The sequence below is a fragment of the Pholcus phalangioides genome, unplaced genomic scaffold, assembly GCF_987345545.1.
Source record: "Pholcus phalangioides strain wild (caught in Gottingen) unplaced genomic scaffold, Ppha-v1.0 ptg000031l_1, whole genome shotgun sequence".
NCBI classification, from domain to species: Eukaryota; Metazoa; Arthropoda; class Arachnida; order Araneae; family Pholcidae; genus Pholcus; species Pholcus phalangioides.
In genome coordinates, this window is record NW_028301621.1 from 10,178,331 (window position 1) to 10,203,168 (window position 24,838).

At 33.7% G+C, this 24,838-nt stretch overlaps 1 protein-coding gene across 5 annotated transcripts; it reads left to right on the top strand.

Moving 5' to 3' along the window:
• LOC149067388 (general transcription and DNA repair factor IIH helicase subunit XPD-like) lies at window positions 1-24,328 on the top strand. 5 transcript variants are annotated; one of them, XM_089252954.1, is made up of 11 exons: window positions 1-691; window positions 3,106-3,239; window positions 3,650-3,751; window positions 7,217-7,335; window positions 8,401-8,534; window positions 9,018-9,123; window positions 12,918-12,972; window positions 13,727-13,851; window positions 14,321-14,413; window positions 14,585-14,657; window positions 15,658-15,729. In XM_089252954.1, exons 6-10 carry the CDS (start codon window positions 9,097-9,099, stop codon window positions 14,588-14,590), a joined length of 306 nt encoding a protein of 101 aa, XP_089109080.1. In that variant the 5' UTR covers window positions 1-691; window positions 3,106-3,239; window positions 3,650-3,751; window positions 7,217-7,335; window positions 8,401-8,534; window positions 9,018-9,096; the 3' UTR covers window positions 14,591-14,657; window positions 15,658-15,729. The 5 variants fall into 5 exon arrangements, with proteins under 5 accessions (XP_089109080.1, XP_089109081.1, XP_089109079.1 ...); XM_089252955.1 differs by lacking the exon at window positions 8,401-8,534; XM_089252953.1 differs by lacking the exons at window positions 1-691; window positions 3,106-3,239; window positions 3,650-3,751; ... (2 more) ...; window positions 9,018-9,123; window positions 14,321-14,413 and adding exons at window positions 16,095-16,238; window positions 16,788-16,931; window positions 20,874-20,998; window positions 23,959-24,328 and having other exon boundaries at window positions 10,938-12,972; window positions 15,658-15,728.
• Window positions 24,329-24,838: the final 510 nt, after the last annotated feature.

A 24,838-nucleotide genomic window follows, 5' to 3' on the forward strand; every position in this document is an offset into this window, starting at 1 on the left:
ACAGTTTCGAACAGGGCCGTCTCTATTCTACCGGTAGAATAGAAACGGCCTTGGTTCGAATCGAAGCTGCATCATACATTTTTTCCCTTCCGTCTCTTCGAATAGTGCCATTTTATCTTCTGAAAGTCGAACTATTTGGAAATGGTCGTTTTTGACGTTTCCAAAATGGACATAATGAACATTTTATCGCGTCATGTTTGAGACATTTTATGACTTCCAAAAAACGTTTTTACTGACGTCAGGCGACAACTTGGGTAGTTGCGGCTCTGATGATTATGACGTCCATTCGAAAAGCCTCATTTACAGTATTGTTTTGTTTCTCGTGATTATCAATTTTTCAATGATTTATGCAATAGCTGGGAACTTTGCTCACCTTTAGCAGCATTTTTGGCGACACTTGACGATTTCCTGTTTTCGACAACACACACAGTTTCCCTTTTTTTTTAAAAATAAATGGTCAGTTAATTGTTTTTTTACTGTATTTCTATCGAAATCGTTCTGTTTCCCGGAGCTTTCAAAAATAAACTATTGCTTTCTATTCCTGCCATGTATTTGATCAATGGATCAAACTGAAGCAAACTCAATGAAGAAACTCTTTAAAATTCAGTTAAAGAAATGAAATGAAGAATATTTGTGTAGTTAATGAACTAAACTAGAATCTATGTTTAAGAGAGTTTAAAATTTCATTGCGGTAAATAATTTTATTCTACATTTTTTTTTCCTCTCAAGAAAATTTATCTTGTCTGGAAATTATAGACTATATTTTTGTTTGTCAACGCGGCCTGACAGAGTACTTTAGCAAGTCCCATGTTGTATTTTTGAATGATGTAAATATTTGTGAATGAATAATGAAATAATGAATAAATGATTTATGAGCTAAGGACCAAATTCGTGAATGAGTAGGCTTGGTCAGTGGGCTGGATTCTGTGCACTGGATGGCTCTTAGATTTTCACTTTAACATATGGAAGACTGCAGTACAAGCAAGAACACGAAACAAGCGCAACTCTGACAACATTTAGGTTAGGGCCATGCGCATATACTTTCTGGCATGTACGAGTGCTAATTCTTAAGCAATTCTTCGGAGGAATGTGTACGAAGTGCATGTATGGTCAAGCGATAGTACTAATGCCTTGTATATTTCACGTATATCCTACCAATGTAATTATAAGTACAAGAACCCAAAATGAAAGTGTTTACAGAGTTACAATGAAAAAAATATATCCTGAAACGGAAACTAACAATATCCACCAGTGGTATTGTGCTTGTCTTCATATAAATCAGTTCCCCAAACTGTGTTCCCTCTCCCCCTAACTAAATCTCAATATAACGATACTTTGTGGATCAAGAAAAATACCATTGTTGAGGTATTAATGTTATATCGAAAGGCAACTGTTTAACATTAGACTACAGGCATTTTTTTTAAACAAGATCTGAAAAAATATCATTGTAAAGGAATTTACTGTTATATCTAGTATCATTTTGTAGTGAGGTTTCACTGTATGTATTTTAAAAATGTGTCGATCATAGAATCCGTAACACTCAAGGGTAAACTGTCCCATTTATTCATAAACCTGTTAGAACGAACCTTCCTGTGATAAGGCAACCTGGAATTATGTATTGATATTGCCCCTTAAAGGGTCTACAGATATGATATGGGATCCTATGGATTGGAATAGAGCAGGAGATGGTAGTAACAATTCTTTTTCCTAAAAAAAGGGGTGAAGACAAAAGTTTCGGAAGCCCTGAAGGGGTGTGAATAAAAATATCTTCAATTGCTAATCGTCATTCTAAATCTTCATCTAATTATGAAGTTTTTCACCTCATCCTTCGGTCAGGTTGTTTTTTTAATAGTTTTTCTTGGTATTTTATAAAACATATCTATGATATAGGTAGTATCTAGAATGAATTAAAAAAACAGTTTCCATAAAAAAAAAATGGAGTGTTTTACCAAAATTTTTTATGTAATCTCTGCTTGCCAATGTGAGTTCTGCATCATCCGTCCTTACATTAGCAAAAACTGTTTCCCTGTACTAATGCTGTGATTTTAATAAGCCATACGATATATGGCAGTTACTTCCTGAAATCGTTACAAAATCTTTCAGAAAAGCAGGCTTTCCTGTGGGAGAAAGCAGTGCAAAGGTTGAATTTCCAAATAATGTGCAGGACTTACAAAACTGCATGCAAGTTACTTTCCATGATCACAGTGCTGAAGATTACATAAACATAGACGATGACTTGCAAAACTGAACCTGACACAAGAAATATACACTTTCATTGAAAATTTTAGAGAAAGTCAAAAAGAGAAGGAAGAAGAGATAACATGAATGTCATTTTCAGAAGAAATGGTGTAGGGTGAAGTTTTATACAGATGTTTTCAAAACCTTCAAAGAACTGCAGAAATTTTGTTTTATAGCATAAGATGAGCATTTTTCTTACGAGTTCTGAAACAAAACTGTTTACTGAAAGTCAGGCAGCAAAGGGTGTGAACTGCATACAGTTATTGACCACTGGAAAAAATAAAAATTAATTTACAGTACTATTTTTAAATTTTTACTCAATATTTGATAATGAGAATAGTTAATGTATGTAATGGACTGTATATAGTACGAGGATGAAGTAAATGCAGTATGTTTTTTTGATACATAATGTATCAAGTGATAAATATATAATAATTACTACTTAGTAATTGATAATTACTTTATTTTTAAATTATTTACTTTATTTTTAAATTATTTACTTTATTTTGAATTGATTTTTTTTAAAATTTTTTCGAGATTGTTACATAATTTTTTGTATCATGTCAGTTGAAACTTTATTAAGCAGAAACTTTACTCCTTGTGAAACACAGCAATGCTCAATGAAAAAAAATCTCGCTCTTGTGCTATTTTTTGAAGACAGGTTTTACTGTATTTCATGTGTGGTGACAGACCTTCATGGCTAAATAAAAATAACTGAGGTGACTAAATAACGAGTATCCTAATTTTCTAATGATAATTGCGCTACTACAGATATTCAAAATTGATGTTGTAGACAGGATGAGGTTAAAAATGATAGACATTGTATACTCAGGTTTAAAAAAATTCATCCCTGGTCTTATTTTTCAGAATACGCATTTTCGATTGAAGTATCCGACCATGATGATAGTCTTAATCATTCATCCAAATTATTGTGCATAGATCCATCTATGGTTTTTAAGCGACTGAAAGATTTGTTACAGACTGTAATATTTGTGTCTCCCGTGAGTATGCCTGTTTTGTTTTGAGAAAATGTTTATCATTATTTCTTTATTTTAGGGTTTAGTAAATGTTTAAATTTCCAAATACAGTTTGTATTTGGTCAGTGCTCATTAAAACGGGGTCATTAAACAACACATAGTTTCATTTATTACAATCAAGCTCATATATGTATATCGGAACTTTCAAAACGATTAGAGCTCCTCACGGTGACGACAAAAGAAAAAACGTATCGAGGAAGAGGGGGGGGGGGTTGAGCTTTTTTGCTTGTGGGACCACTATAACATTGATTACAGTTAAGAGGGTCTTATGTTGGACGTGTAGTATTCTGGAATTTTTACAAATTACAATATTCTGTATTGACATAATAGCAATGTATAAGTTTTCGTAACAAAATCATTTTTATTTCTTACAGATACTTTCTCTGATGGAATTATTCTCGGCATCATTGAATTTCATGGCAGACTTTCGGGCATCGCTTGGCATAACATTACCAAGAGAATTATTTTTACTCGTAGTAAGATATTTTCAACCTACTTTTTAGACATTTTCATTCGATTTTTTTTAGGTTTATTTACTTTTTATCAATTAATAGATTTTTATTCTTATTAAAATTATTTTGTATACCAAATACAGTTGACACCAGGGTTTAAGCTGGATAAAAAATTCCTTTTGCAAAAAGGCGAAAATGGAGGGAAAAGCTTTAGCAAAATCATACAATGCAAATGTAATGATTGATGGATGGAAGTCTACTCGTTTCATACATCTTGTATGCATTTTTGCGAAAATGGCTACTACTTCTTTTGCATTCTACGATTTTCTTTCGCATTTTGCGAAAAATGCGACCATAGCTTAAACCCTGGTTGACACTCGTTATAACAAACCCATTATAGCCACTATTCCGTTATAGCAGTAAGCCATAAATGTTTTTATATAATGACTATCCTGTACATTTCTCTTTGTTATAATGACCACATAAAATAATCTCGGGTTTTAATGGACAGTATCTAGAATAGACCTATGTATTCAACTGCTTTGTTATGCTAACTGTTTCACTTATACCCAAAATGCAAACATAATGATAATTGAACCGTAATGGACAGTACCATCATGGAAAAGTCATGAAGTCCCTGAAAAGTCGCGGAATGAGAAAAAGGTGATGGAAGTCCCAAAAAGTCAATATTTGAGTGGTCACTGATTTTTTTTTATTCTCCAGAGATATTTTTTTCGATCCCCCCCCCCCCCTTTAAAGTCTAGGCTTTGGAGAAGCTGTGGCATTCAATATTTCTTTCTTTTCTCTCAGGTTTTATTCTTTTTCTTTTTTTTTTGCCTGGGAGGGATGGATGGGTGAGTAGCAACAGAAAAGAACTATGCAATATGTATCCACCGTACATTGGGGCAGACATTATATGGGTGGGGCTAAAAAGCTATTTAGACTGGATGAACAAAAAAAAATTTCTTTGCTTGTCTGGACCTTTCAACATCTGTAATATTTCCCCTAAAGCAGTGTTCTTAGGATCACATGGTAATTCCTGTAGGGGGTACTGTAATGGACCACTGCAGTAGGGAGTCCTCTTGGTAACAATATTGGTTTTCCGTAGAAATGACATGATTTCCCCCCCCCCCACCCCACTTCGAGGAGCAGGGCTGTTGGATATGTCATTTGATGATGTCCGTTTAGGTAATTATTGTCACTGTTTGCTGTAGTTTTTTAACCATAAACATTGTATTGGACAATTTTTTTTCCTTGTTTAATTTTTTTTCCATGCTCAAATTGAAAATTTTTCTCTCAAAAGAGCAACATAAAACTTGGAGGGAAGTGTGATTATCAAGTTGTATTACACCATGAACCTTTACATAGACTGAATGTTTTATTTTAAAAAAACTTCATATTAAGTAATCAAAATCCCATAGAAAAATATTTAAACAGTTAAATCCACAATAAGAAAATAAATAGTCAGACCTGCTTATAACAAAGTCAGAAAAAACAGTGAAACTCTTTGTTATACATGAACTTTGTTATATCTGTACTGACTTGAAGAATGATGCATTTAAGTAAAATAAGACATTTCACATGCATGATATTCATTTTTCAGTAATCTGAGTATTCTTAGCATGAATAAATTCAAATAATATATCTTAATAAAGATTGAAAATTTTAAATCTCACTTATAAATGAATACATCAACAAAACTCAATAATTGCTTCTTTTTCTATGGATATTTTTACAGACTTGGAACGTTTTGCGTTGAAATCATTTTTGCCAAATGAGCATGCTTTTCTTTTATAGTAAGAGCACTGACACAGGAAAATTTTTCGTCTTATTTTTCGAACCATTTGAAGAGAGAGTTACAAACTTAGAGTAATCCAGAATATTTTGATTCTTCACTTTTTTTTGCCATTTTTTTTTCTGTCCTTCAACCAGCTTCAGGGCTACAAGTTTTGAAGCAATGAGTAGCGTTTTGCACTTGGACATTCTCAAAATTAATTTGCACACTGAGCCTCTCGCAACTAACGTCCGAATCTAGCTTGAGAATCGCAAATATGCACTAAAAGAGGTTTGGAGGTTAGATTTTCTTGGAAATAAATAACTTTAATTCTTTCTTCCTAATAAGGCAAGCAAAACGAGATTTAACAGAAAAGTAGGAAAGAAGCAAAATAGGATTTTACAGTACTGAAAACGCTGTGCTAGAATGTCTTCCAAGTAAAGAAACGAGGCATTTTCAGTTGAAAAAAGATAAATTTACAGGAAAAAGTATTTAGATAAGATTACTAAGAAATTCATGCAAATTCCATATCTGCGAATCAGTTGAAAATTTGTTACAAGCGCACTTCGTGGAAATCTATGTTTATAAGCAATCAAAATAGCATAGATATAAGCAACACAAAATTCATGGGATATGCAAAAACTTTATTATATGTGGAAATTTGTAATATCAGTGTTTCTCTCTTATAAGCGAGTCTGACTGTATCAAACAATCAGGTCATTGGTTACATAAGAAAACCCTGTTGCGTAATCCCTAATTCAGTGTTACTATTCATTCATTGAGGAGAATCATTTCATAAATGCTTCTTTTTACAAATAAATGAGTGAGAAAAGTACAGTATATATACAGTGCGATCCAGATATAGCAATATTTTGCACACCAAGAAAAAAAACCGCTATAGAGGGATTATCGTTGTATCGAGAGGCAGCAGTTTAACATAGTATAGACATTTCCAAACAAGACTTGAAAAAATATTGTTGTAGTGAAGTTTCACTATATAGTAAGGAAAAACAAACTACTAAATGTGTACCATGAGCACAACAAAGAGAAAAAAAAACTGCCACTTTCGCTGATCACTTTAACGATCTGTAAATATGCCACTATGTTAATTTTCACAAAATTAAGTTTTGAGGTCGCAGGCTAATTCATATTTCTCCACAGGCCAGTTAGTTGAGCATGTATGCCTTACGGCAATATATTCCTTAAATCTGCAGAAAAAATATTCCATTTTAGACAAGTTAGTTTTATAGAGGTGCATAATAAACCTAAACCATTTTTTTATTGATCAGACATAATTGATGTAACAGTAATGGGCATGTTGTTGCCTGTGTATAAATTCATGTATAATAAACATATCCATCAATTTGTTGCTTCTGAATTCGTAAGACAAATATCAGCATTTCTCACGTGTATTCATTGCCATGCTAAACTGAAATGCACAGCACTTTCCAGCATGTACCAATTTGTGGTTTATTCCAAGACTCATTTGGAATTTTTTTCTGGAGGAAACTAAGCTGATGTTTCAAAAAACTAATCCTAATCTGAAAGCAGCCTTGGTCTATCACGCAGGCAGTTCATTACTGTTTCACTCCCTTTCAGGGTAAGCAAGTTGTGCTGGAAGAGTGCGTACCTTTTCCCTAGCTACAATTTTGAATTATGTAATAAAAGTTGAGAAATTTGGAAATGTTTAAAAAAAACTTCTTTGTCTATTCCAGATTTGTGCTCATCCGTATGATGTCGGTAGTGAATCGGCTCTTCGATTTATCGCATGATGATTTGCAGATTATTTCAAAAATCTGTCGTATAGGATTACTTATAGGCTTTTATTCGAATGGTAAATGTTACTTTTCTAATTTTCTTATTTAAAGACTATTATTTCACGCTTGTTATAATGACCGGCATGGCAAGTCCCAAATGTTTCCTATCATTGAATGTATTTTTCATTCAATATAATGACCTGAACAGATCATTTAATAACCAATACAGTCGATGCTCCCTTTTTACAAACTTGTATGGAAATTGGTAATCAGTTCATAAAATTGAGTTTGTAAATGGAAGAGATAAAGAAAAAAGTTCAGGAAATAAAAAATTAGGGTTTTTTTTTCACATTTATTGGTGATTTGAAAGAAAAAAATAATTTATACAAATACCATGGCCACAACAGGCAAAATGTGCAACGATGTGGCTGGAAAAAAAAATGGCCATAGAAATTAAGGATGTCAAATACGACCAAAATACTGCAACCCAATATATCACGTAAGAAAAAAAAACCCCTAGTAATTAACACAGGCCCTAGTAATTATCTGGCCTAATGTGGCAGAAGAGCAGGTCGGATAGCAGAAAAGCTGGATAGGTCAGAATTCTATAAATACTCACTTCCTACTCTCTCGCCATACTATCAAAAACACCATTTCAATACCAAAAACCTTTCCTATTCATATTTTGTGACCTCTTGGTACAGGGCAGTACTGTATACATAAATATTAGGTACTTAATACATAATGTTAATGTTTATTATGTATCGTACTCTGTTTTAAAAATTTATAGCAGAGAAAGTCTAAGAGTATAAATATCTTTATGAAAATTTATGTAAATAGTTCTCTTATCCTTTATTATATAATTTTTTGCCTGTTAAGTTATTATCTTATATAAAAATGAAAATGTATTCCTTTGTGTAAATTTTGTAAAATTCGCAACAAACGGTGAATTTTAGTGACAGCTCCGATGATTTGACGATGTCATGGTGTCAAGAGAGTAGGCCAGATAGTTCGGAGGTTGCATAGTACAAATTGAAAAGATAATGGTTGTCTTGATCTACACATTATACTAAGGTCTGAAAATCATAAAAGATGTAGGAAACATAATAAACAATTAACCTTCATCTCGATTTGTTTTTTAGAATTTCTGATAAAAATTCAAGAAGCAGAAGACCCAGAATCCATCGATCATTTGCTATCCTTGGTGTGTGTGGATTCGTCACCGATTGCTAAACATCTTTTGAAGATATTTACTGCTTCTATCTTTTTTTCCAGTGTATGTTTATTTTGTTTCCAGAAAATACTTACCATTGTTACTTTCTTAATTATTATCTATTTGATCTATTAAAAAATACAAGGTGATTTGAGAGGGTTAGTTAACATTTTTTTAAGTAGAGAACTCCAAATAGTGAACATATTGCTATAATAGTGATGCATAATTTTTTGTGAGAAAATGTAAATCATTTTTCTTACAGACTGTCCCCGAGAAAGAAAATATAAAACTTTAAGCTATATAAAGCTTTCAAGAGTTCATATACCCCAAGATTGTCAATCACTTATCGCATCCACGAAAGGAAACACTTATGTTTTATGAACAGTGTATATGTAGATGCGATTTCTCTATTCTGCATGGAAAGACTGACATGGAATTATATTCTGCTCAGGGACAATGCAGAAAACTCCCACGTATTGAACATATTGCCATAATAGCGATGCATAATTTTTTATGGGAAATTGTAATAATTTTTCTTTCTTACAGACTCTTTCACCGATCAAGGAATTTTCAAAATCACTTCATTTGATGCCATTAATACAGATATCCATAAAAAGTGGTTTGGATGTGGTCAAGTCACGTATTCTACCAAGTAAGATATTTTTAAACTTTTTTGACGTTTTTTTCAGACGATTAATTTTTTTAATGGATTGAAAAATTATAAATTATTTTCACAGAAATTAAAATTAATACCTTTTGCAATGAATATCTTATTTACTCAAGTATAGGATGCGATTTTTATTCATATTTGGGGGAGGAATGGAACTTTTTCTTAATTGATTAAAAAAAAATTTCCTGATCGAGTCTATGAGTGCCCAGGGGGTACCCCCTTCGGGAAAATCTCAGAATTTCTGGATTCCGAAAGGTGGCACGTCTGGGAGTATATGTGGACCATTTGGTTTATTAATTTTTCTTTTGCTTAAGTTTGAGGGTTCAACAAGTAGAGTAGTCATTAAAGACTTTCGGCTGGTTGAAAAATAATTTTGTATTTACGACTTCGTGGTCTACATTTTGTTCAGAGGTTAAACAACAGTTTGCATAATAAAGCAGTTGGATACATAGGTTGGCTATTCTAGGTTTTGTGACTCTGATGTCATTTTTTTCATGTACACATATGAATGCGTGATTCAGAGTTGTCAAGTTGGCTGCGTTCCTGCCAGATTAGGCTGGTTTGTAAAGCGTTCGGCGTTAAACTTTTACCTTCGGGGAAGGTGGCTTATTTTGCCAACAATGATCATGGTAAATTCTCCCTATTCTTTTTTTTTAATTTGCTTGTAGAGGGAAAAATTTTTGCCAGGGTGGGTTCTTGCTTACTGCCCACAAGAGAACATTGAATACCTAGCCAGGGGTGTCCATCCCTTTTGTATTTTCTATTACTTTTCTCGGAAATCAATTTATTTAATTAAAAAAGATCCATTTTTCCTGTGGGGGGGGGGTGTCTTAAAAACCACTGGTTTGTATGCTAGATTTCTGTTAAATGTATAGTTTTTCTGTATTGTTTTTTAGATGGCAGCACGAGTGTTAGAATATTTTGAGCTACATTGGCGATTATTTAGGCTTGAAACTTTTTTACTGATCCTGCAACTATGTTGTAATTTATAGTCTGGGCCTCATGTCCCTTGCTCAACTCAGAATTCAGACAAACGGGTCGATAGCAAAGTTGTATCAGCTGAATATTGTTGTGATCAAGTGAAGTATGTTTTCTCTCCCATGATTTAACCTCTTTATGATCAGGGACATAATATTGAGTCCAAATGCCAGAGAAATGAATTCATTCAAACTGACGATTTCTTCAACCTCTTTTTTTCTTCAACGCAAAACTTATTGCATCCCTATGAAACAAAGTTGTGTGTATTTCCCCCGCTCCTCAGCTTTTTCCTCCTCTACAGCATCCCCCCTTTCCAATTTAGTCTTTGTAGAGATGTATGAATATTTATCTATCAGTGATTTGTAAAGGAACAAGTGAGCAGCACTTTTGCCATTCAAAAAGCTTTTTTTTAATCTTTCTATACTCCTGTGTTTAGTGATCCCCCACATACATACACACACACACGTCTTTCTCAGAACTAATTCTTCTATTTATATCTATTATGTACTGTACATGAAAATAAAAAAACAAGTAAAAACTAACAAAACAAGTTTGTAGGTGAGGGCAAAAATAATCAAGCCGTGGTTCCTTTGTAATTTTGGGTCTATTAACATAACTCGTTCAATTGTATAATAAAGAGGCGCTGTACTAGTAATTCCTTATCTTATCATCTACTCTATGTACTGTTCCTCCCCACCACATTTATCGCCTATATATCTAACTAGCTATAATACTCGGCGCTGCCCAGGTTTTCTTCAATGGGGCGTTTTAGATCACATGATATCTCCCTCTTTCTTTGAGGGTCATACAAACCACATTAACCAATATATGGCGACTTCCTGCGCGACTCATGAAAGAAACAAATCTAGATTTAAAGAAATGTAGAAATGAACATTTTTTTTTTTCAAGGGGCGCTAGGTATTTGGATTTACCCCCTTGAACTTCAAGTTATCTAACTGCCTGTTTCTGCTTCAAAAAATGCTTAATTGAAGCTGTGGAATTTCTTCAATACTTTATAGGCCCATAACTAATTTTAAAACAACCTAAACTATATGAATTTATGCAGTTGAATAGTAAAAGACAATACATACACATTTCCTTTTTTGAGCTTGAGAAGATGTAAATAAATGGTTGAAATCAATGTTATTGCATGAATATCCAACTCAAAAGTAGGTCTGGCTAATTACTTCATATTTAATCTCCTGGGCTTCGTACATCTCTAAGCGAACTCAATATGTCAAAAATCAAGAATTCAATACAATTTTTTAAATTATTGATGTGGCAGGAAACCCCCACTAAATTTCAGCATTTCTACAGCAAAATCAGGAATTTTGACACTGATTTCTATTGGGGGAATCATCCTTTGCTTGTCCCTCAGTGATGCTGATGATGATTCTGATGTCTATTAAAAACTTATTACTGGGAGGATTGAAAAAGTGGCAAACCATTATACAGATATAAACTATTATAAATACACTGGCAGTGTTAAAGAAGTGACAAGCCATTCTAAAGGCATATACACGTCTGAAACCCATTGCTAGGGAACCACGGTAACCAAAGTAAATGTTCGGAAAGTGATTGTTAAGGCTCAAAAACCATTGTTGCCCAACAGTTTTTGCCCATTTGGGGCATTTGCCCTGCTCTGACAGAATTTTAAAGTAGCCTATCGTTCGAGTCGGGTCTCATTTGATGTATATGCAAAATTTGGCGACGAATCGGTCTAAAATTGTAGATTTGTATAGAGAACATACACACACAGAAAATCGATTTTATGTATGTAGATACAGATCATTCAGATTTATTGCCAGCTTCTTGTACGGGAAGTAGTTAAAAATAGATCATTTTTACTAAACAGCAATAAGTGTATGAATGAAGGTGAAAAAGACATTGTCAACTAGTGTCAAGAGAGTGAGGAAGCATAAAAATTGTAAGTATACACTTATTTGGACTTTGGCTTTACTTCGATGGAAATAAACGGTGAAGAAAGGCTGCAATATGTTTTGTGTATGAAAATTTTAGCACCGGAATGCATGGTACCAAGTAAGTTGAAATGTCATTTAGAAACCATTCATACCACAGTGCAGCTAATAAATCTTGTGACTAGTTTGACAGTAAGCTAAAGGAATTGAATCAACAAAAGGTAGTGCTGAAGCACAGAGTTTTTATTTGATTCGCTTCTTTTTTATGTGAAGCTGAATTTTTGGCACCAGCTGTGATGAAATCAAAATATCACGCAAAAATCAATGTGGAAAAGGAAATTAGGGTGGTAGTTTGATTCCCTAGTGTGAGTATTTATGTAATGATCAGCAGGCTCATCCCTCACTGATATTATGTTTATTAAAATTTGTTCAATACATTTTTGTGACCTACCCTATGCAAAAATGTTATACATATCTTTTATTAATTAAACCCTTATGATTTATATTGCAATTGACTTTTTAAGAAAAAGTACATCTGTTGGAGGTAGAAATACATAGGGAGCCTTGGAAAAATCGGGATTCTGCAAGGGCACAGAGAATTGTAAAAACTTTGATAACCCCTGCCTCATACAATATGTCACGTCACCCTGCATTTACATGTCTCACCTAAAAAATCTTATGCTATTATCTGTGAATAAATGAAATATGTTGAATTAATAATTCTAGTTTACTTTAGGTATGATTTTGAAGATCAATATAGTCTTAAATAAGAGTAAATACGTTATTACTCTGAAATACATATATAGATTACAGGAAACAAAAATTGCTCAACTTCAAAGTATAATAAAGGCCACCAGTTCATATATTGTTATTTTGCAGGTAGTACACCACAGAGATAATGGAATCAAAATGACGATGAAGTCACATCAACAAGGTAAGAAGTATAAAAAATATCACAAGTATATATTGTGAAGGCCTACCATAATGAATAAATGGTTTTTTGGTAGCTTACATTGTTCATAAGAAACAATGATTTAGATTCAATTTAAGAGAATTTCTTCAATTGAAAAATTAATTTTTTTTAATGAAGCCTTTTTGGAGAGAAGAGACATTCCTGCCATGTAACTTAATTTACCTTTGTTATCAGTTTAATCATGCAAAAAAAATTCTGTTTGGTGAACATGGTCTATGTTTTGACTTTCCCCCACTACACAAAGTTTGGGGGAGCGGCAGTTGCCCCTCTCTTATTTTTGGCTCTGGTTTCAAGTACTATATTTGAGCATTTCTTGTGTGCTATTTCACTAGAAAAAAAATTTGTCTTCGATTGTAGATTATATTAATCATGTTATGTCATGCTATGTAATTATTGAACGTGTTTTTATGGTTTAGAATACTTTTCTCAATGACAAATGTATTTGTTGATCATTGTGAACAAGTCACTGTAGTAATTATAACATAACAATGTTGCCAGCAACATTCCAAATGTTGTAGCCGGGTATTTGAAAGTAATTTTAATAAAAGGGTAAATCTATCTCGGAGTAATTACTTAAATTGTAAGGATGAGTTTAATTCTCAGTTTTCAAATTTTAATAAGATTTTTTTTCTTGAAGTTTCATTTCGTCTTTGGAACTTCTTGTTCATTTGTTTGTGTCTGCATTTTTCTAAAAATTCTTTGTTTTTATTTGTAGCTGTTCATAAAGGTTACGAAGAGCTTTTAGAAGCAATTGGTTTAAGTTTTCCAACTGAGGGAACAATTTGCTTCTTTACAAGTTACAGCCACCTTGTTGACGTTGTGTCAGGTTGGGATGAAACGGTATGTAAAAAGCCTCATTACTGGGAGAATTGAAAAAGTGCCAAACCATTACAAAGACATAAACTATTATAAATATACTATAAGAAGTGACAAACCATTGTAAAGGTCCACATGTCTGAAACGTAGCATTGCTAGGGAACCAGATAACCAAAATAAATGCTCCAAAAGTGATTGTTGAAGCCCAAAAACCATTGTTGCCTAACAGTTTTTTGCCCATTTCGGGCATTTACCTTGCTTCTGACGAACTTTTAAAGTAGCCTATTGTTCAAGTCTGGTCCCATTTGGTATATATGCCAAATTTGGCGACGAATCGATCTAAACTTATAGATTTGTATAGAGAACACACAGACAAAATCAATTTTATATACATAGATATAAAATTACTGATAAAAAATTATTTATTGTAATATATTAATGTCATGTTCAAGACTATTACGTTAGAAAAATTCACTGTGAATTTCAATTGCAGGGTGTACTCGATAGGCTCGCTGAAACGAAATCTCTCTACTTTGAAGCGTATGATTCAGATTTAAGCTGTGAAATTATTCAGCTTTATAAAAAAGTAATAGTGATTTTTCTTTTTAAAATTTTTCATGCAATCCTCATCATAATTTTTTTTTGTGTGCACAGTGTGATGATAGTTGTAAAAAAATCTTATTTTGTTCTTTAGTATGTTCTGAAATATATATATTTTATATTGTTTTTTTTTTTGTTTTTTTTTTTGAATTGACAGAAGTGAGAAGAAAGAGATGGGACGGTGTTGTTTTCATATTTAGGAGGAAAAGCATCTGAGTTAAAAGATTTGGGTATGGTTTGAGTTCTTTTGTTACTCACATACTTGCCAACTAATACAGAATTTCCATATTTACTGTAGATTTGTTATAAAATACGGATAATCGTGAAAAAATACGGAATTCTGTTTTTTTTCATAAACTTCTTTTGTTCAAGGATTTCCGTGAATTCCATTATCCCAGCGGTTCTCAACCTTCTTTGACTCGTGGAGCCCTTTTAAGTAAAAAAATTCTATGGCGGAGCCCCGTAGACCAATTTTTTAATTATTCATCAAAGTTACTGATATATATGTTTACTATTTAAAAATATTTATAATTAATTTTTTAAATTTTACTATTTTTTTATATTTTCCTCGAGCGGCTGCGGAGCCCCTGGAGAGTGCACGAGGAGCCCCAAGGGCTCCGCGGAGCACCGGTTGAGAACCGCTGCATTATCCTATCGAGTATTAAATGATGTAATGAAAGACAGCATTTCCGAAGAATAAATAACAAATCAGTCAATTGGCATAAAAAGGTGCGGTTTACATTTAAGACAGACCCATTTTAATGCATGGGGCTCAGGGCCTTAACAGAAAAATGAGATTTGGCTGAAATTTTCGAAAGTATGTAAATTTGCCACGTCGAGCCTCAGAAAAACCACTTGGCCCGGGTGCCCACGATGCTCATAAAACTGCTCTGCACTAAGGTAACGTATCATGTGGCCTAGAGTTCTTTTTGATAAATAAATTTAAAAAACAAAAAGCTGAAGGAAAACAAAGTTTTGATAGAATTGAGAGTTTGTAAAATGTAGTTGATTTTAACATTAGCTCTATGGCACGTTGTTCGTGACAGAGGACCAGTTCATAGGAAAGATTATGTTTTTAAAATTGAGTAGCAACTGTAATTTTTATAATGAACATTTCACTGGAAAAAAAAAATTTCAAATAAATGTTACCCATTGTGTCTTTCCTTTCTGATTACATTTGGTATGTTATATTTACATAGTAAAAGTTCCCACCTTTCATGTTTCCTACAGGTCATCATTATTGTGCCTGCACAGTTGTATTTGGATTTCCAGGGGAAAATATTCAACACAGACTATTGAAAGTAAGTGTTATTGTCTTATACACATTTATGTATTGTTTGTGCTCTTAAACATTATATTGACCATTTAAGTGGCATTGACTAGAGATATCTCCTCTCCTTAAAAAAGCCCCTTTTATTTTAGCATTGGAAAGCCCAGAGATTTCGTGAAGTTGATTTCTCAATGGAACACTTTTCCATACCCCTTAGTTTACACCTGCTGAAAATCAGAAGAATGTCAACTTCATTAAAAAATGACATTTTTCGAAAGGGCTTTAGTAATTTCAGCTATGTCACTTAAAGGGTTTAGTATTGGTGTATAGGTTATTGCCTTTTAATTTGATTAAAAGTAATAAAAAGAACAAATGTTTCCTTTGAAATGAATTTCAGGAAGAATTTTATTCAAGAGAGGAAAGAATGGATTCCACACTGAAAGAATATATTCGAAATCATCTTATCAGATGGGTTACTTCTTGTGCAAGCATTTGTATAAGTGCGAATTCTGACTATGGAGCCATGCTGTTTGTAGACAAGGTAATTAATGATATTATGGTGCCCAGAGATTTTCTAATTCATAAAACTTGAGTGAATATGAACTTTTTTCAGAAGGTTTTTAAGATGGCTTCCAGGAGAAAGTGCCTTTGGAAAAAGTGTTGATTTATAACATAAAATTTAACAATAAAATTCTGTAAAAAAATTATGTAAATAATATATCCTGCATCACCTACACATCTTGACTGAAAAAAATGAATTGAATTTCTTTTCAAAAAAAAATTGAAAATTTGAAAAACACAAAATTGCAAATTATAATTAATATTTTGTTTTAATTATAATGAATTAATGCTTAAAAATAAAACATCGTAATATGCAAAAAAGTAAGTTTTTCATCATGTTATATACCTATTGTGCTCAAAACATTATGAAAATGCATTCATTTAGGTTTTGATAGTTCAAACCAGTTTTTGTCATCAAAAGCCCAACCCTGCTCCATACATACAAGGAATTGTTAGTTAATTGTATCATTGAGTCCATTATTATTTCTATATGGATTTAGGTAATTAAAGTGCACATCATTTTTTGTAGTGTTATTGTGCTGAAGATTTCAAGAAAGCTCTCCCATTATGGATATCAGAACATCTTCCTTATTCAGCGATGAGATGCTCTATAGAAGACACACAGCGTCGTGTGAAAAACTTCATGAAGAGAATGAACAAACCTCTTCTTCCGGTAAGTTTCAAGATGAAAATTATGTTTTTGCTTTTATGCTCTAATGGTTTAGGATTAATTGACTTAATAATTTGTTGTTTAATCCAAGATGTCTACAATATTGGTGTGGGGGGAAATGGTTTGCTGGTTCTGCTTAAAGTGAATTTCACAGAATTATGTGTGTTATGGGAACAGAAATTAGGGCCATTCAAGTATTGCATCAGCACATTTTTAGCTCCTCCCCCCCCCCCTCGTCAGAAAAACTGACTTCCCTTGCCCCCTTGTTAGCAAAATTTCATCGACACTGCCCCCTACCCTCATAACACATACTGGAATCAGACGTACACCAGAAGGGGGCATGGGGAGCTCCCCTCCCATGCCCAGATCAAAATTTTTTTTTTTGGGGTAAGAAATATTTAAAAAATAATTTGTGGAGGAAAATAGCTTTATATATTGTTATACTCGGTTTCTGTTAATTTCAATGCCATTTGAAGGTTAAGAACTTAAAATTTATTTTTAAGAAGCTGATTGCAACCCTTCGTCTAACCCATATATGCCAAACCCATGGCCCTTTGGATTATCTGATGTGACCTGCTACCTCAAACCTAATTTTTAGAAAATGAACTAAGCTGCATATTTACAGATCACTTATGTGACCTGTGGCACAATTCCAGAGCATTTAAGTGGCCTGTGGCACATTTTCAGATCACTCATGTAGGCCCATGGCACATTCACAGATCACTTAGGTCACCTGTGATACAGTTCCAGAACACATAAATAGTCCATGGCACTTGAGTGACGTGTGACAGTTTTAGAGCACTTAAACTATCCTTGGTGCAGTTCTACATCGCTTGGGTTACCTGTGGAACATTCACAGATCACTTGAGTGGTGCACAGCACAGTTTCATAGCACTTGAAGGATCTGCGAAACATTTTGAGATCACTAAAGTGGCTCTATAGAGGATATATCAATAGAGAAAATATGTTAGTTTGGGCACCCACAAAATAGGGAAAAGTTTTTCTCGTTTTTTGCATACTGAGTAAGATGCCATTAAGACTTTCATATTCTTATAAAGGGTGGTTGATGATGTAAGCATCATTCAACCCCCCCCCCCCCCATTGATGCTGATGTAATATTTAATGACCCCTTGAGCAAAATTTCTGTAACCAGGGTTCATGCAAAGTTGACAAATTTAACTATCTTTCATTCTACCCATAGTTCCTCAAGAATTATAGCAATGGCAACCCTTAATAGCACACAGAATTGTGATATGCTTCATAAATACAGAAAATGAAAATGTTTTGTAATAGGCTTTCATGGCTAGTGTCTAATGAAAGCAAGAGCTATACAGAATGCTTGGCTGTTCTGTCTTCTATTAGTCAATAACATTTTGCCCACAGCTGTGGCAGACATAGACTGGACCAGAAAGTGAGCTTATGCTGGTTTCTAGCTATGCCATCTTGCAGCTTATAAACTGGCTTATTAAGTCCTAAGGAGATAGAAAAGAATTTCTACATGTGAAAATCCTCAAAAAACTAAATCCTCAACAAAAAGTAAATTCTTTGAAAATAACTTAGCCACGAAAGACAGATAACTTAGTCGCAGAGCTGGTAGTTCTCTTTGTATAACCTTATAATCTCTTTATACATCAGCATAAATATCTTTTTGGATCAATGGGATTTTCTGTTCATGTGTGATGACGCTATTAGGTTGGAAATATTAGTAAATATGGGCTAACAAAAAAAAAGGCTAATGCTATATGGTTGCTACTAGCTAACAATTTGCTCCCGGAGTGACGGTATACCAGACAAATAACCTATATGATCTTTACTGAATAGGCAAAGGATGGTCTTTACTGAATAGGCACTTTTTAGCTGAAGCTTCGATCTCCCAGTTAAGAAGTCTCGCCACAGAAAGCAATAGACCTACATCAATACAATTATTCAATCATTAGAAAAATTTATGGCAGATGGAAGCACTACACACAAGTATTACACAGAAACAGACTTCACTTCAGGTCCACTACACATACACACACACATTCCAACATGCACCAATTTGTTAGAAGTTCCTACGAGGAATATGAACAAGGTGCATGTATGGTTCAGTAGTAGTTATATTGAGAGGAAACTTTATCACCGCATGCCACCAAATTTAAGCTGCTGTTGGCAACTTTTTTAAATCAGCATTGTAAGTACCACACAAATATGTGCTTTTGAGCATTTAGTTTCCACAAAGTATTTTAATTGATTAGCTGATAAAATAAATTCAGGTGGATGTATTGCTTCTGTAAAGGGGCTTATCACAATACCCTTTGGCGTATCACACAAAAAGTAACAATGCCGAACTGTAACAATTTTCTAGTGACACATTCTGCACAGAATTCCTTGGTCGTTCTATAGTAGAAATTAACGCACAAACAACAACAAAATAATTAAAGTTCAGTCCGTGGGATAAAAGAAAACATCAGTCACACTGACCTTGAAGTCATTTTCTTTAAATAACTTTTGATGAGGTAACTTGGTTGACCGACCCTCTAACCTACATCATCTGGCTGTCAAGAGATCCTGTGGTAGACATGTCTCACAGGCGAGCTTTATTTAATTAAATATAAAAAAATAAGAGAACCAATACGTCTTGACTGGTTAAATTCAGAAAGAGGGAAATTCCCGGCTACACCTAGCTTCATAGGCTTGACTACAGCACCATCATTTCATTTTCTTTACATTTTACTGTCAGCGCCGTTCCAACATGCAACATCAGTCATTTCCATCCTGGCATGCTACAACATGGCACAGGTAAAAAAAAATAATGTCCTAAATAACTATTTGTTACAGAACACTTTGGTGATTAGGTGGTGCCCAATACTGATATTATTAGACATCCTCTGAAAAACTGGAATATATGAGACGAGTTGAAAAATATACTGAAAGATGATTTCAAGCAAAAAAAAGTAACAATGTTGTAGCAGGTTCATAATCCTCTTAAAAACATTATAGAAGAGTTTATTATAGTTAAAGATGATATTGTATCTAGAGAAGTTTAATAATACAGACTAAAGGCAATTCCAAACAAGATTTGAAAAAATACTGCTGTAGAGGGATTTATCATTATATCTAGTACTTGTATCAAGGTTTAACTGTATATGGATCTGTTTTCTGGGCATTGTAAATAAATTTAACATAAGATTTTTGGACATTAAAAGTATTATTTTGACACCCTCCTCCTCCCTGAAATTAGTTTTTTCCTGTCATACAACCTGTATTTGGCAGTCACCCCTGCAGACTGCCCCTTTTTTATGAAAGGCTGAATGGTATTTTTAAACGAATTTCACTGTAAATATATAATAATGCCATTGCTAAATTGTGCATTAAGTTGTAGTTTTTCATTAGCTCTTTGAAGCCCAATACGGCCAAGATAGAGAGTATGGGTATGTTTGGATTTCTGAAGGGTGAGGAAGAAAATGAAAGATATTGTCAGAGACAGAAACCTGGAAAACAAGTCTGAATCGTATAGAAGAGTGGGGGAGAAGAGAGAAAAAGGGCAGAAAAAAAAAATAGTTGTCAAAACTCTTGGAAGGAGAAAGCCCAGCAGTAAAAGAGGAAATGAGTGGAAAAAATAATCAATCTTGTAATGTTGACTTTATTCGCATTTATCAACAACTGACATTGTTGATAATATTCATCATCCTAGACTGTTCTATCATGCTATCATTTTGTCTAGTAAATAAATTTAAATTATTCATTAACAATTTATGATATTGACCAATAGGAGCCTGACCTCAGCTCTTATTGATCATTGATTGATATTGATTATAATCAATGGTAACATATAGCTAATATTTGTATGGATGTAAGTTATAGTATCATCATTTTAGGATGCGGCAAATAATTTTTTGTATGTTTAAATATCTAAAGTCTAATTTTGTTAATTTGTGATCACATTTTTCTATTTTCACTTAGAACAAGCGGGTAGGTGTCACTTTGCTTACTGGCGAAAATTTGCGAGATGAGGCGGTGAAAAAGAGGTTGAAAAATATGGTTAAATTTTGCTGATGCTTCTGCACCACCGTCCCCCCCCCCCAAGTGTAAGGAAATTATTATATATTGATTACTTACATTTAAATAGATCGCAAAATTGACAATTATTGATTATTCTGAATTGCTCAAAATTTGTGGCAGTGTTAGTTTAGTGCAGTGTTAATTTAAAAGACAAAAATTTTATTTATTGTACCACTCATGCCATAAATTAGTTTTCCTGAATTCATAGTAGAGAAAATTTTGATCGAAACTCCATGGAAAAAGCATTTTGGCAGGGTGTAAGTGGACCATTTGGTAGTTTAGTAATTTTCCATTTGCTTAGTTTGAGGGTTACACGAGTAGTCATTAAAAACTTCTGCCTGGTTGAAAAAAAATAATTTTGTATTTAATACTTCATGGTCTTGGACAGTAACTAACATTCATCGTTTAAAATTATGGTGCACATTTTGTGTATAGGTGAAACAGCAGTTTGCATAACAAAGCAGTTGGGTACATAGATGCATTATAGGTTTGACTTTGATAATACCTGGAGATAAAGAGATGGACAATGCATTTGGTCCACCTTGAGTTATTTATATCGGACCTTGTAATTTACATATTTTGCTTTTGGAAGTAGTATCTGAAGAGTGTCATTCTTTAAAAAACTTACATATCTTCATAATTTTCCATGTGTATTGTCGAAGAAAGTTGACAGACTGGAATGTGGAAGACTCCCAAAAAAGAATGTAATATATATATATTGTGAGGAGAGCAGAAAAGAATTATCAGTGGTTGCTAATACCCTATTTTGGCCACAAATTGTTTTTGTAACCAAGTCATTTTTGTCATTTTGTTTTGGCTTGAGTCAATCTTACAGGATACTGAAATAGTGTGATATGGAAAAAAAATTAATTTTAAAATTTTTCAAAAAAAAAAAATTCTAGGGATTTTTTTTTTATTATTCCATGATTATGCTGTCTAAGGGGACCCCTCCCCCATCATATTTTTTCTAATTTTTTGAATGGGAGCCTTGCGAATGAGAAAAGGTCACAGAAACGTCACAGAATTTCGGTATTCGGTAGACACCCTCTGCCAATGCCAGTGAAATAAATTCAAATACCAGTTCTGTTTTCTTTCCTCTCTCGCTCTCTTCACCATTTGCTAGGCTTTATAGTGACCTTACCTTATCAACTGAAGTTGCTTTTTCCTTCCTTCCCTCCCCTTTCTTTCTATACGGGCTTATTGATGATTCCCCTCCCCCCCCCCTGCTCATAGGAGGGGAAAAGGTCCTTTTGCAAGGCGTATTGTTTTTTAATGGTCAACCATGGATCCTAGAGGCACACTTTCAATTAGAAAAAGTATCCAAATAACTTGATATGCTATTCATGTAGCAAGGGCTTAGTATTGAAATAGGCAAGGGCATAGTTATTGAAATAAAAAGAAATTAACTTTTTATACGGACACCCTTGTTTTCATCCTCTTCCCCCCCTCCCCTGACGATCAAAAAGAAATTTTTTAATGCGAAATAATCTGAAAGTGATTGTTGAGGCCCAGAAACCAACCATTGTTGTCTGACAGTTTTTTGCCCATTTTGGACATTTGCCCTGCTCTTGTGAAGTTTTTAGTATAGCCTGTCGTTCAAGTTGGCGACAATCAATCTAAAATTGTAGATTTGTATAGAGAACTCACTCAAAAAATTAATTTTATATCTATAGATTATAATCAATTTCTGTTAATTTCAATGCTATTTGAAGAAGTCAATTTCTTTTTTTTAAGAAATTCATTTCGACCCACCCTCTAAGCTATACAGTCAAACCTCGTTAATGAGTCACTCTTGCGAGAGCAAAAATATGACTTAGTAGGCGAAGTGACTCGTTAAACGGAGTAAGCCATAGCTGTGCAAATTCCTGCCGGAGGACAATTGGGACTTCCAAAAAGTGACCCAGTAAGCGGAATGACATGTTAACCAGGTGACGCACTAACGAGGTTTGACTGTATATGGTAAACCCTTGGCCCACGGACCAAATGTGGCCCTGGGGATTATCTGACATGGCCTGTCCCCCCCCCCCTCCTCCCGAAACCTAATTTTATAAAAGTGAACTAAGTGGCATTTACAGATCTCTTAACACAGTAGTGCTACTTTTCCTGCCATTGGAGATTTTCAGTGATTTTATCAATGGTTGGCAACCGAGTTCACTTTTGGCATCATTTTTGATAGTAATTAGCAATATCTGGTATTTTTCTCGAGGGAAATATGGTTAGCTAATGATGAAATTATGGGGGGGGGGGGAGGAAAGAGAAAGGAAAATAGTCTGAATTCAGCCTGTAATAGTTCAAAATTTATTCAATCGTTGAGCACAACAAAAGTATTAGATGAAGTATTTTTTTCACAGTTATAAGTTATACGCATATTATCTTTGTACGCGATTTACGAAATAAATATTACAAATTCAACTGAGCTACGATGAAAAAGACATACTTAAAAAGTAAAAGGGGTCAGGATTAAAAAAGGATAGGAATATGAGCATCATGTTATCCTAGTAAGGAGGCGTTTTAACATGATGGCTGTATTAGACTTTGTATTGTATCTAGAACAAGAAAAAAAAAAGGAAATAAGTACGAAAAACAATGTCCAAAAGTACCTCAAATCATAAAAAAAAATCAATGGGGGGGGGGGGGGGGAAGAGCCCACGTGTTAAGACTGCACTGTTTCGACTGTATTTTACATCACACTGTAAGGTGTAATATGTGTTACGTAATATCAGACAATCTGTCACTTGCACAACACCGATCTTCTAACCCCTGTGAGATTTCCACCCACACAGGTTTTCCTCGTGGTTTTGTTTTCTTTTTTTGCAATCGCCAGTGCTGCCACTGCGCTGGGGCAAAGTTGAAGTTGTGGTGTATAATTTTATATAAGCTGGCAATTGATTAAGTTATGGAAGTTGTATTTTTCTGTTTTTTGTCTGTGTTATTTATGAATTTAAATATGTTAATTTATTTTCTCTCTATTTTCTTTTCATTGAAGAAAAACTGTGCTCTGAAACCCTGTAAAGATGTTTACATCTCATAGGTAAAAGATTTGCAGTTGATGATTGTCACTTCCTTTAAATAAACTAAGGATATAATTAAGGATAAATGTGGACGCAAGTGAATAAGAAACATGACATAGACCTATGAAAACTCAATTACAAGAGAGTATCTTGCAAATAGTGTGCAGTATGGATTAAAAATCCTCTCCTGAGGAGATGGTGGTGATCAGCTTTGTAATTAAGTTGTTTGTTTGTTTTGTTTCATCAGTCGTGATTGATTGCTGATGTTTTCGTTTTGAATAATATGAAATATGTAAAATTGGACTTAAATATGATGTGTAAATAAATTTAATTTCCGTTCTTGAATCGATAGTTTCAATTTTGAACAAATGTCTGCATTTAAAAACAGTGACAAACAAATACAATGCTATCAGGGACTTTAATTCAGGTCTTTGCGAAGTTCAGTAATGATTTATAACTGTACTAAAAGCAATAAGAGTTCAAGAAATGAGGTGGTTTTTTCTGTTTATCATTTCAAGTAATGAATATCAGATTACAAATGACAGTTTTTAGATAGCATTTCAAAGTTTTCTGTTGCATTGTTTAGAGGAAGGGGAGGACATAACAGCAAATCACTTTGACTATTCGTATAAAGTGACGTGAGGATTTGTTGACTACTCAAGTGGCTGGCTGGTGCATTTCCAGATCACTCCAGTGACACTGTTACAGTTCACTTGAGCAGCCCACTGCATTTTTTTTATAGGTCGCTTAAGTGGCTCTTGGAACATTTTCCACATTCCCTTAAGTGCCCGTGACACTTTTAGGTGTGAAAAAATTATTTCGGAATTTTAGTGACAGAAATAGTTTCAGAATTAC